This window comes from Papio anubis, chromosome 14 (assembly GCF_008728515.1).
Source record: "Papio anubis isolate 15944 chromosome 14, Panubis1.0, whole genome shotgun sequence".
Lineage (NCBI taxonomy): Eukaryota > Metazoa > Chordata > Mammalia > Primates > Cercopithecidae > Papio > Papio anubis.
The window spans coordinates 103,387,086-103,400,545 of NC_044989.1; the positions used below are offsets into that span (position 1 = coordinate 103,387,086).

Consider the following 13,460-nt stretch of genomic DNA (forward strand, 5'->3'; position numbering starts at 1 on the left):
CACAGGCAAACCAGTGGCTGTTACAAGTAACAGAGGCACAGGAAGGGCACCTTTACGTCCTGGCGCTAACCCCCAGCTGGAGTGGCAGTATTACCAGAATAAAATCCTGAAAGGCAAAGCAGGTACAAATGAGCTGTCTTTGAAGTCTTAGTGCTCCTGTGGACGGCTTCTGGATTTTGCTGTTGGCATGGTTGTTACAGAAATGAGAGCAGAGTTGTAGCAATTAGCTTTTTCATTCAGGGCTTTTAAGGATTTCAACTGTTAGGTTTTGTTGAATTGGAGGGTGACATTTTCCTGAAATAGAGAGTGAAGAATGTTTTACAAGATATGATTGATTTGCTTTGTATAAATTTAGATTGGGGATAAAAATCAAGGGCATAATTTTAAAGAAGCCTCTGTGTATTGTGAGAGTTAATTACTGGTCATTTGGTTATTGCATCACAGTAAGAATGTTAAAGTTTGTGTTGCTCAAGATACTTGTATGAGGAAGTAGGATAACAAACAGTAGAACTTGTAATTTATTGGAATTAAAAGTGAACACCAGTAATCATTCTCCATATCCTTTAGTGAACCTATTTGTTATGAGATATAACCTTGTTGCCTCTCTTGACTTTTTAATTTTGGATATTATTAAGCAAAATCATAAGTTGTACTAGTCATGATACTTATTAAGATTTTCATGTGTCTATTACTTTCTTCCCCTGAGTAAATTCGCTGAGAAATGTTTTCTTAGAAATTAAATTTTTTAAATAATTGATTTGTTTTCTCATGGTTGTTTTGCAAAGCCAAAGAGAATTTTTTAAATTAGTTTCTCAGAAATATATTACCCAGAAAGTAGTCAGAAGTTAGATATACAGTGAAATGGAAAGCATGCAGTTTAGTTTTACTGCAGTTATTTCAGTGCCCTTGTTGTCAGTTATAAAACGTTGGGCTTACTTGTCACAATGACTCCAATGAAATTAAGGCAAAAGGAAAGCCAGCGAACATCTCTGAGGACCGTTTTTGGGATTATAGTCTTTTTGTTGGTTTTGATCATCTGTTTATGTGGTCTTAAGTATGAAAGAACATAATTGTAGATACATGTTTACGCTTTGTGTGTACATTTATTTCCAAGTTTTATAAATGTTTTCTTGGTCTTTAAATCTTTGCAGAGATTTTTGAGATTCTAGAATTTTGTGTGTCATGAGTAGGTGTGGAGTAGCTGTTACTGAACTTGACATTTAGTTGTATTATGGTATAGGTAGTTTAAGTATTGGTAGTATGGTTTTTGTGGTAGGTTGGTTTTTCTTTTTGTATTTTCTATGTGCTATTAAACAGGTGAAATCTTAAGTTCTAGAAAATAAGAAATAAATAGCTTAAGGAAGTACACAATACTTGTCATATATTAGGCATTTATGAAATACTAAAGAATGTAGAAAGAAGAGAAACCACCATGTATATACGTGCAGTAGCATCTTCAGTGCTCAGAGTCTCTCTGGTGGGCAGTCTTGCTACACACGTCCTTCTGTCGGCAGTCTACATTTAAAATTGTGACCTTGACAAGCTCACATTCCTTAGGAGTAGCAGAGAGCTAGTTCTCTTTTGTCTTTTCTTCTGTTACAATCTTACTATAAATGGTTTATTAACACAATACTGTCATTGGTTACTTAATTGTCTTCATCAGTTTAGTCACCTAATTTTTACAACATTTTAATGACCTTCTATAATCACATCCCCTTCACATCTAAATGTGGGTGGTAAACCAGAAGGGAAGTATTAGGAGACATATTTAAATTTCACTTGCCATTGAAAACTGTCAAAAGGAGATTGTCCCGTCACTAGAAAAGGTGATATGACAGTTTGTATTTTATACTCTTACTTTAACTTGATGCCATTTACTTTTATATGCTAAGCCTTTTCATGCATTAGGAGCTCACCAGATTATTTGCTACATATAAAATGAATAGATTATCCTTTATTATAAAATTTGATTACAACTAAGCTTGTGCTCAGAACTTTTTTCAATGCTTTTGTTCCTCTTTGCTTGTTATTCCCTGATCTTTCTTTCTCTGGGTCATTATCAGACATGGCACCAAATAGAAGAATATTGAGGATCAGTTTAGGAATTAGAATCTTTGGCTTCTGTGCACTAGCTTTGAAAAAAAAAAAAAGATCAGTCTAATGTTTGGCTTATATGTCTAGACAACGTATTAGGACAAATAGCATCCTTAGTCCTTTTTGAAACTTTAGTTTCTTAGTTGTCATATCCAAAAGCTCTTTAATTAGACCAGTGCAACCAGGGTATCTCATCCATCCATGACTTCTTTTGGAGGCTGCTTCCTGAGCAATACTCAGTAGTGGCACTTCTCATTGATGATCTCATTGTTTGGAACAATTTATGCTCCAAATTTCATGGTTGGGGCCTTTTACCCCTTCCTGGATTTCCAGGATACAGATGTTTTCTATCCCATCGACAGCTTCAGTTTTCATTCTAAAGAACAACAGTTTTAAAAATCGTATTAGTCATAGATTTATTCTCAGCGATTTCTTTTTCACAGACTTGGGTCCTGGCCTCTGATTTCTCCAACCGTTCCTCCACATTCTCCATGTGCCCGTCTAGTTTGTCAAGTTTTGATGAGCAGTTCTCTACTTTGCCCTCCAGTGAGGACAGTGTGTCCCTGCATTTCCCTGAATCTCACATGAAGCAACTCACTCCGCTCGTGGAGGGACCCACGCATTCTGCTGCACTGTGGAACAGGTCAGCCAGCCCAATGGAGAGGAACACGATGGTGCTGCCTCTCAGGCCAGGGCATTGGGGGCGCATGGACCACAGAGACTGTTCTCTCCTCAAGCATAAGTTTTCTGTTATTTTCAAGACAGTGTCTTAGATAACTAGCCCTTCAGATATCAAAGTCAGGTAATTCTCCAACTTGTGAGGCATAGCTCATGGTTACACCATGGTTACAAGACGGTTGTGGCTGTTCAAGCTTCAGCACTCCTTTTTTTGGGGTCTAGTAGCACCCTCTGTTGAAGAGTGATACTGACAGTCCTGAAATTCTTACAGTTTTTCAGCTTAGATGAATGGACTATTAAAATTTATATTTAGCCTTTTAAAACCGTCCAGAAACACTGGGTAGTCTGCTTGGGATTCTGTCTTTAATTTGTAATAGTATAGCTAGCATATGTTACTCATATGTCAGAAACTATAGCTCACATTACACACTCAGCTGTTTTGAAGCAAGTAGGATTTGACCCCACTGAGATGCCAGTCAGTTTGATTTGCATTTATGCTGTGTATATATGGTTGCTGAAATCCAGAAATGCTTGTATGGGTTGCATAGTTAGATGAAAGATGATGATGATTACTAGTCAAACCAGGAAGAGTTGTTTAAGCCCATGAAGCCAGAGACTTTGCCAGTTTTCCTGGTGGTGCATTAACTTGGCTGACTTTTCACAGAACAGTAAGTCTGAAATAAACAGAAGAGAAATGCTGGGTTTGTTAGTTATGTATTGTTACAGTGTACTCACAATAGATTTGTCTGGAATAGCTGAAGTGATATATTTTGGCTTTGTTTTACTAATGGTATTTTTGTTTATAATAGTAGAGATGTGGCTGAGATTGTGGTTTTAGAATGTGGTTTTTTTTTTTTTTTTTTTTTGTTTTTTTTTTTTTTTACAGCATACTCTTCTTGGAACCTAATAGTAGTATCCCAAGAGACCTACGATGAAGTTGTGTTTTAATTTATTTCTTAATTACTAGTGAAGCTAAAGGTGGCAAAGGAAGTAAAGTGGCATGCAGCCAGTAGGCTCTTCAGAGTGTGTGTTTTTGTATTCTTGTGTAAAGTTGTACGTTTGGTTCGGATGTTAAGACATGTTGGTAAGCCACACTGAGCTCCAGCTGTGTTTTCTAAAGCATCGATACTCTGATCACACTTGAATGTTTTTAATTGAACATGCATTATTAAACCAAAATACAATTACCTGTAGCAGGGGATAATGTGACGTCTGTTCAAAAGAAAAAGCTTGAATTTAGAATGAAACCTCTTCATGGTTTGTGACCTACTAAATTATTGTTTGATCAGATAGATGGTCGGAATTTCATGTTTGTTGTACACGTTAATTAGCTTTAAGTTTTGCAGATAGTTCTTTTAGGAAACAGCAACGAATATTCAGAGAAATTTATATTTTTCATTAACTTTTCCCCATTACCGAGAGCTGTACAGTCCTTGTAAGGTTATAGGAGGGAGTTCATCTCCCTGATCACTTCTCATCCATGTCCACCTCAAGGGACTGTGTTATAGGATATTCTATATTTATCTTCTGGTGTATTTAAAAAAAACAACTCCCAGGACACTTTGAATTTATTATAAGTTTTTTTCTGCTGATGAAAAATATAATGGAAGCAAACCATTTTAGAGTTAGAGTTTTCTTCTATTAGATAAGGAGATAATGCCAATAGAGATAACTGTATTTGGAATTTACTAAACATTTTTATATGAAAGTAATGGAAAACAAATTTCTTGAAAAAGTTACGGAAAATCAGTTTATAACAAATAACCATTAATTTTTTTAAAATTTTTAAAGCAGATATACCAGATTCATCACTGTGGGAGAATCCAGATTCTGCACAAGCAAATGGAATTGATTCTGTTTTGTCAAAGGCTGAAATTGCATCTTGTAGTTATGAGGCCAGGTATGTAGAAGTTATGTGTTATAATTCTTAATGAATAATTTGGTTAATTATTTTTATATAATTTTTTGAACTATAATCTTTTGAAGTGGATTCAGACCTGCCAGTCAGGCCAGTGATTTAAACGTTACAGATGTGTTATGGAAATAAATGGTTTTAGCCTTAAATCATTTCATTTATGCCCCCCACAACCCCTCACCAGTGCTAGATAACTTTAAACAAACAGCTTAGTAGTTCCCTGATGAGAACCAATAGGTCCTGTAGTAGGAACCAAAAGACATTGGGGATTGTCATTTTTATTGTCTTTTGAAGCATGAAATAAAAGAATTAGATTGTTTTTGAATGGAAGAGGACTTTAATATTTATTTACTCTAATCTTTTGTTTTTATTGCTAAGAAAAATCTCTTGTAATCCATTCTTCCTGATACTCAGTTTTTTTTTAACGTTAAAACCCAATTGCCTATTCAATTGTAAGTAATTTAATTATTAACATTCTTAATATCTCTTCACTTAAAAGTGGTAATAGTGTTGTCAGCTTGTTAGCACCAACTTTTTGAATAGGTGTTTATCTTGTAGTGATCTGAAACCATAATTACAATTGGCTGTTTCAGTATAGGAAGAAACACACACACACATATATATATTCCTCATAATTTAAAAAATCTTTTTGAAATAATTGGAATAGTTGTAAAAGTAGAGGGAGTAATAATTAAAGAGAAGTCTTAATTTTTTTTTTCCCTGTCGACCAAACACAGACATTTTTACCTGTATAACACAGCAGGCCCTTACACATAGCTGGCAAGTGTTAAAGTATTCAATAATTTCAAAACGAAACAGTCTTAGATCAGTTACATTTTTTTTTTTTTTTTTTTTGAGACAAGTCTCGCTCTGTCGCCCAGGCTGGAGTGCAGTGGCACCATCTCAGCTCATTGCAAGCTCTGCCTCCTGGGTTCACGCCATTCCCCTGCCTCAGCCTCCCTAGTAGCTGGGACTACAGGTGCCCGCCACCACGCCCAGCTAATTTTTTTGTATTTTTTTAGTAGAGACGGGGTTTCACCTTGTTGGCCAGGATGGTCTCGATCTCCTGGCCTAGTGATCCACCCGCCTCAGCCTCCCAAAGTGCTGGGATTACAGGCGTGAGTCACCACGCCTGGCCTAGTTACATCTTCTTAATCTTGATTCAAAGTTGTGGCTATTCAAGCATCTAATCTGAAGAAAAGATATTTGAGCTCAGCATCGTCTAATCATAATAGTTTTTTTTTTTAATTTGCTAATTTTTTTAAAAGTATATTTAAAGGCATTAAGTTTAAACATGCATGCTTATATTTTAAATTGTTTTCCATTCATGACATGCCAAACTTTTCCTCCCAGGCTAACTTTGCCTTTCTCATTGACAGAATTATGTTTTAATGGTTTTCATTGTCACTTGATGCTGTGGCCAAGGAATTGAAACTCACTTTAAATGATAATTAAGTCAAATACAAATACGTTTTGAATTGTTATACTGCTTTTTATTAGCACAGGCACTCTAGAGCTGAGTTTATGTAGTCTCTTTTTTCCTACTAAGTTATTGAATGGTGGCCTGGACTTCAGATGGCTAGACAGTTACGTGCAGTATCTGGAGGGTGTGATGAAGCCCAGAAATATTCTCAGTCCTTGAATTTCGCTAGTTGGTAAAATGCAAGCTCCGTTTACCCTTGCTAGACTGCCTCTGCAGGGTCTCCCTTTATACCTTCATACCCAGTCCCCACCAAGATGAATGCTGGCTGGGAAGCAGGACTGCCTCCAGGTGAAAGTGTCACCAGCACTGGTGGCTTTGGACTCCAGGAGCCACAATTGTGTCTAGGCACTAGGCTTCTCTTGGGTCTTTGGATGGTGCATTTGTGTTTATCCACGGATGGTGACTGTCAAGCTTCATGCCTTGCAAAATAATTGGGGTGACAATATATGAGGACAGAATACTATATAGTGAGCCATTCAAGTGCCACTTAAGTGCAGATGTTTAAGAAGATGCATAAAGTGATGAAAATGAATTTAACTTGAAGAAAAAAAGTGCAACCATGAGATTTTTGTCCCTTAATTGTAATTTTCTGTTTTCTAGAAGACTATTCCTAGTGAAAGTTTCTAGAAAATAGTTTCTGGATACTTGTTTTGTGGCCATCCAACGGGTTATATTTTCCTTTTCTGAGGAAAATTTTTTTAACAGGTACAAGTAGTTGCATAAGAGAAATGTTTCTGAGTTTGGAGTGGGGGCTAGATTGTGGGGATGGTCTGCTCAGTTTTATGCACTGGGGAGTTTTCACTATACATAGCCTAATAACAGGGCCAGCAAAGGATAGAATGTGAATATGAAATGGTAGAAATACAAGGTAGAATGTGTATATGTGGGTCACAGTTTGCACTGCTGTTAGTAGTTGGCCTATACTTACAGTGGAGAGCAAACTTTGTATGGAACAAATGAGAAGAAGGCAGATTGTACATGAATAGGTAATGATACGCAGGCATCCTAGAATCATAGATTTTTAAAGCCAAATAATTTCTAAACCCCGTTTCCACGTGCTTTTGTAAGGACCCCTACCGTTCTTACTTTATGGATGTATTTTAGTATGTAGAATGGACAGCGACAGTGGTTTGATGGCAATTTTTTTTTCCTCCTGGAGATGAAGTCTTGCTCTGTTGCCCAGGCTGGAGTGCAGTGGTCCTTTCTTGGCTCACTGCAACCCCTGCTTCCCGGGTTGAAGCAATTCTCCTGCCTCAGCCTCCCGAGTAGCTGGGATTACAGGCTCCCGCCACCACGCCTAGCTAATTTTTGTATTTTTAGTAGAGGTGGGGTTTCACCATCTTGGCCAGGGTGGTCTTGAACTCCTGACCTCGTGATCCGCTCGCCTTGGCCTCCCAAAGTGCTGGGATTAACAGCCGTGAGCCACCGCACCCGGCCAGCAAGTTTTTAATATTGTTGAATCCAACACCAAATACAGCTGTCTGAACAAAGCAATTGTCAGACAGAATATGTCCTCTGTGCTTTGAACGTGGGAATAAGCTGTTTTTGCAGCATACACTTAACGAAGTTTTGGTAATTTGTCCTGCATGGGATTTTAGTTGTAATAGATGAGTCATGGTAATGAAAAGTCACTTTGGACTTTCTTATAATTGTCTTTACTCATTTATTTTCTATGGAACAAACCTCATTTCCCAGCCATCTTCAAGGTATTTGGCTTCCCTTAGTATGGCAAACCTAAGGCAAGCCAAAGGAAAAAGGTTTTCCTTTTTTGTTTTTAACTTCCTTATAGTGTCTAATGGCTTTTAAACAGTTTTCTCTGGGTACATTTTACATGAGTACCTAAGTAGATGTACCATACTTTACTAAGTAATGTGCCTCGGAAAATTTTTGCATAAATAAATGTTTTGAAAATGAAAATATTGTAAATATAAGAACATGATCTTTACAGGGATTATAAACACATTTCTTTTTCTTTCTTTCTTTTTTTTTTTTTTGAGACAGTTTCACTCTTGTTGCCCAGGCTGAGGTACAGTGGCACAATCTTGGCTCACTGCAACCTCCACCTCCCAGGTTCAAGCAATTCTCCTGCCTCAACCTCCTGAGTAGCTGGGATTACAGGTGCGCGCCACCACGCCCAGCTAGTTTTTTTTGTATTTTTAGTAGAAACAGGGTTTCACCATGTTGGCCAGGCTGGTCTCAAACTCCTGACCTCAGGTATCCATCCACCTTGGCCTCCCAAAGTGCTGGGATTACAGGCGTGTGCCATCACGCCTGGACTATAAACATATTTGGTTTTTTTTTTTGAGATGGAGTTTTGCTCTTGTTGCCCAGGCTGGAGTGCAATGGCATGATCTCGGCTCACCGCAACCTCCACCTCCCAGGTTCAAGCGATTCTCCTGCCTCAGCCTCCCGAGTAGCTGGGATTACAGGCATGCACCACCACTCCTGGCTAATTTTTAATTTTTATTAGAGATGGGGTTTCTCCATGTTGGTCAGGGTGGTCTCGAACTCCCCACCTCAGCCTCCCAAAGTGCTGGGATTACAGGCGTGAGCCACCGTGCCCGGACTTATAAACACATTTTTAAAAAATGAGTTATTTGTAATTTGTAAACTCAGCTTTTACATGTTGAATCTATATATCTGGCATAATTACTACCTGAAGTTTACCCTTTTCAACACTAGACCTTTTTTCTGCTTTGTTTCTGATAATGTTTCTAAACTATTTTATGTTTCTATATATATGTCTAAACTGTTAGGTATCTACTTTCCTGCATTAGTGGACAAAGCTTGTTGACCATAGGCCATCTTTTCTAGGCGAGTGCAGGGTTGTCCCCATGGACATCATGGAGTTTGCTTTATTTGCCATCCTGTACCCAGCACCTCGCTGAGTCCTCGACACATTAAGAATTGTTTTCTTTACGACTCTGTCATTTACCTTCCACTTAGGTATTTCTTATCTACTAGGGACTTAGCACTGAGGCCATTTCTAATATTACTATTTTTAGAAATATAAGAAGTGCATGTGATTTTGCATCTACTGCTGAGTCTCTTGGAGGACTCTTCCTTCTTGGCTCTCAGAGTCTGAATGTTGGGAGGGTGCCAGAGGCCTGTGAGTAATTGGCGATTGTTTGTATATATGTTTCTTAAAACGGAGAACGTCTTCATGCTGTGTAGTTAGTAAATATTTATTGAACAGATACATCAAATGACCATTATCGTATTACATAATAATATGTAATTTAGTGAAACATTGCTTTATTATTTTGCTTTTTACTCTAATTTTTTTTCTTGATTCTTTACAGAGTGATAAAATAGAATTTTACTAATTATATATAGTTCCATAATTATAGTTTTGTGGTGAATGCTCCAAATATCAAAGGTAATGTGGGGCATTGAGACACACAGATTTAAAATTTACCATTTTCAATTAGGTCCCTCAAAGTTCTGGAACCCTGGCTCCTGCCCAGAGTGATGTCCTACCATGTACAATGCTGTTGGCATCTCAACCACTGTGGAGCCACTTCAGGAGCATGGAATTGGTCATTTGGGAATTGGGTGGTAATAGGATGAGTACATTTTGTCTGTTTGTCACATAGCACTGTTTTGTGTAGTTCTTTTGTTTATATTCTTTGTCTTTGGGGGATGAACCCTGGCCAAACTGTGCCATGTATTAGGGGAAGAAAACCTCTTTTTGACAGCATATTCCTGCTCTGTGGTGGTTGTGATATCACCAGCATATGGCATGCTGGCATCTCTGCAAAGGGGCCAGAGGTATGAGTTTTATGAGAAAGCTTCAGATACAGACAAGAGCCAAACCTGGTCTTTTAATGACATGGTTGGCACATCTACACGTGTCATGTTTGCACTGTTGAGACAGTTGTGACTTTATTTGGGGGGAAAACAAGCCTGTAAATTTTAATGCCTATCTTTAACCCCTATTGAGAATGGAGTTCAGTGGAAATTATAAATTAGTGGCATGGGGAGATACCAACATATTTGATAAATATTTGAGTTTAAAAATTCCTAGAATAACTCCATTTGTGTTTTGCTCTCTCTCTAGGCAACTTGGAATTAAGAACGGAATGTTTTTTGGGCATGCTAAACAACTATGTCCCAATCTTCAAGCTGTCCCATACGATTTTCATGCATATAAGGAAGTCGCACGAACACTGTATGAAACATTGGCAAGGTACGGTGTATCAAACTGTCATTTTGTGTTTGTTTTCCTTCTCTTAGCTAATAGTAAAGATAGTTCAAGTTTTCTTTAGGATTGTTGGGATCACTTTTGTTAGACTTTTCTCTCTCAGGAACCGCTCCTCAGCATCCCAGGTTGAGATCATCTTTCTTTGGGCAGTTTCCAGGCAGCTCAATCTCAAAGGATAGTTTTGTATTGCCACAATGGTTCATGTGCTTCCTTGGTTGATGTAAGATCTGATCATTCACTTACGTTCCTTCTAGTCTGTGGTTCTGGTTTCTTCCCATGGAGCCAAATAGATGAAGGATGGAATTTGTTAACCTGGTTATTCTCTTTTATTTCATTTTAATTATGGTTTTGTTCAAACTTAGAACTGATGGGTTGATAACAAGTGGAGACACTTTAAAACCTTTATCTTCTTAAAAATCATTGGATATGCCAAGAGTTAGTTTTCATAAAAGTGGGTCTTTATGAATAGTTTCAAAATAGTTGATGAGTTGGCTTGAGAAAAGGTGATTAATGCTAAAAATATTTAAAATCGTAGATGTATTTAAAAATATTTTAAAATGTAGATATATTTTATATTAACTCAGAACTGAAATTTGTTAAAAGTATAACCAGCCTATGTATGCTGTAAACCAGGGGTCAGCATGGTTTTCTGAAGGGAGCCAGATAAAGTTTCTGTCACTCAACGGAAGTACTCCATTCTGCGTTGTGAATGGAAAGCAGCCATGGGAAATGTATATGAATAGGCTTTGTGTAGTTCCAGTAAAAATGCATTTAGTGGATGTTAGGCCAAGGTTTGTCAACTCCTGGGCAAAAAATGCATTTACTGGATTTTAGGCCAAGGTTTGTCAACTCCTGGGCAGTATTAATGTTCCAAGAGATAGACTTCTTGCCTCTGTCTTCACCTCTGCCTCTTCCTTTTTATGCGTTAATTTGAACACCAGTACTGCTAAGTACAGGTGACTGCTAGATGCTGCTAGTCTCAGAAAGGAATATCTAATCCTTGCCCTTGTGGGAGCTTGCTTTAGTAGGAGAGAGAGAAAATGTAAAGGAACTGATTGTTTCCTGGCATCAGTATATAGGAGGGAGTGCTGAATGTTAAGCCACTTATTATAGCTATCCTATTAACACAAAGAGAACACACTAATTAACTTTCCAGGTATGAGTTGGGTAACTAAATAAATAAATCCCAAATACAGGAATGTTGGTATTGTCAAGTGGAATGTGCTTTAAATCCTCTTTGAAAGGTGAAGTCAGTGGTAGCATCCAAATGAGGGCTAGATAGGGAAGGGTGACTGAGGTGAGTACTCTGGTGCTCCTGTGTCCTGCGTGTTGAAGCCCTAGAGCAAACCATCAGCCTGTGCCTGAGGTTAGGAGGATGTGAGAGCGAGCTGTGACCATACTCTACACAGTCACATGCACACAGTCCTGGTAGAAGGCTGGAGACAGTTTCAGTGGCATGTTTCTGTTCTCAGGGGAAAAATATCCAGTGTTATTCTGCCACCCTTGGGAAGTCCTGTCTCAGCTTCATATTCTCCCTGCCTCAGGGCAACTTTCACTCTGAAGCAAAATACCTCATACCAGTCATATCCTTCTGTTCTTAAAAATGTCACATTTTAAGCCTAAACAAAACATACCTATTTCTTTAATATAGAGAGATTATTTCTTAATAGAGATATTAATCTGATTGTAATCTGCCTATAGTAAGGTGTAGGTGAGAGATGAGGATTGCCCTCCTAGTGTACATTACCAAGTGGATTATGAAAGACATAGTTTTGATCCTTAGGCCTCTTAGGTTTCCTCCCATTTTCGGTCCGGTTCTATTTTGTGGTTTCTTAGTCCTTATATTCCTCTGGGGGCCACATAGGAGCTCTTGTTTTCCTTTTTCTTTTCTCTAATGACAACAAATCCTTTTTGTGGATAGATCCTATGAGATGATTTTTTAAAATGTATTTCCAGATGCAGAGAGTGTAGATGCTATTCTCAGACAAGCAGTTGGGATGACTGGCCACTTTTTCCTTCTGTATTCTAGGCCTGCTACAGTGAATGGAATTTAACTGATATTTTTGTTTTAGGAGAGCGGGAATTACTTATTTGACTGATTTGTCTCATTTTTCTGTTCCTTAAAGGAGTCTCATAAACCATTAGATTAAATGTTTTGACAGTTCAAATTCACCCACCAGTTTTCAACTTTTCAAAGGTTTATAGAAGTATTGTCAGTATAGAGAAACTGAAATAATAATTTATGCTGTATTTTTGTTTTTTTGTGTTAAAATTTTTTTTTGTTGGTTATTTTACTCCTCAAACGTTTTCGTATCCTATATGCTGTATTTTGGTAGTTAATAAGGAGAAAGAGAACACACTAATTAACTTTGTAGTTAAAAGTTGGGTGACTAAAATGGTACTTCAGCCAATTCATTTAAAATGCCTTTTGAGGAAATAGAAAAAAGATAGGGTAAGAAGCCTTTATTTTGCAACATTGGGTCTACCAGATGGTGGCTGTGGCTGTGATTCGTTGCCTTTGCTCTGTGTTGATAGCTACACTCATAACATTGAAGCTGTCAGCTGTGATGAAGCACTGGTGGACATCACCGAAATCCTTGCAGAGACCAAACTTACTCCTGATGAATTTGCAAATGCTGTTCGTATGGAAATCAAAGACCAGACGAAGTGTGCTGCCTCTGTTGGAATTGGTTAGTATCTAGCTTATCTTGTACTCAAAAGAGTTGCTTTAAGATTCTTGAATTTCAGTTAATTTTAAGGAGTTTTTGTTTTTATTAGCTTCCTCTCACTTGTAAAAGTTTTTAACATTGCTTGCAATTGTGTGATACACGAGATAAGTGTTGGAAATATAAGTAAGTGGTTGATAATCTTCACAATAAATAAGTTGGAATATTTCTTACTTGTTCTTAAAAGATTGGAAAGGTTTAATTCAACATTTGTAAACAATTCTTTTCCCCCCAAAAGTGAACGGAAGTTGTATTTAAAGCTAGGTGGTGGTATGGGTTTAGAGTTACATGTTAAGTCTGAGTCTTGTTACTCTCTGCACCTTAGCCTCCCGGCACATGGAGCTGTTCCTGTCTTCACTC

General features: G+C 37.7%; 1 protein-coding gene across 17 annotated transcripts in view; it reads left to right on the forward strand.

The window, feature by feature from the left end:
* Positions 1-13,460, forward strand: part of REV1 (REV1 DNA directed polymerase) — an 89,557-nt gene that overhangs the window by 55,419 nt on the left and 20,678 nt on the right. For 6 of the 17 annotated variants that reach the window (XR_002516788.2, XM_021925103.2, XM_021925101.2 and 3 more), the window contains 5 exons: positions 6-122; positions 4,564-4,672; positions 9,602-9,709; positions 10,231-10,359; positions 12,910-13,064. Coding sequence is in view for 16 of the 17 variants with exons in the window: in XM_021925103.2 (XP_021780795.2) it covers positions 6-122; positions 4,564-4,672; positions 9,602-9,709; positions 10,231-10,359; positions 12,910-13,064 (618 nt within the window). In the remaining variant the exon portion in view is untranslated. Of the gene's footprint in view, positions 1-5; positions 123-2,537; positions 2,738-4,563; positions 4,673-9,601; positions 9,729-10,230; positions 10,360-12,909; positions 13,065-13,460 lie in introns of those variants that run through there. The other 11 variants (XM_003909025.4, XM_009184759.4, XM_009184761.3 and 8 more) reach the window with 9 other exon arrangements.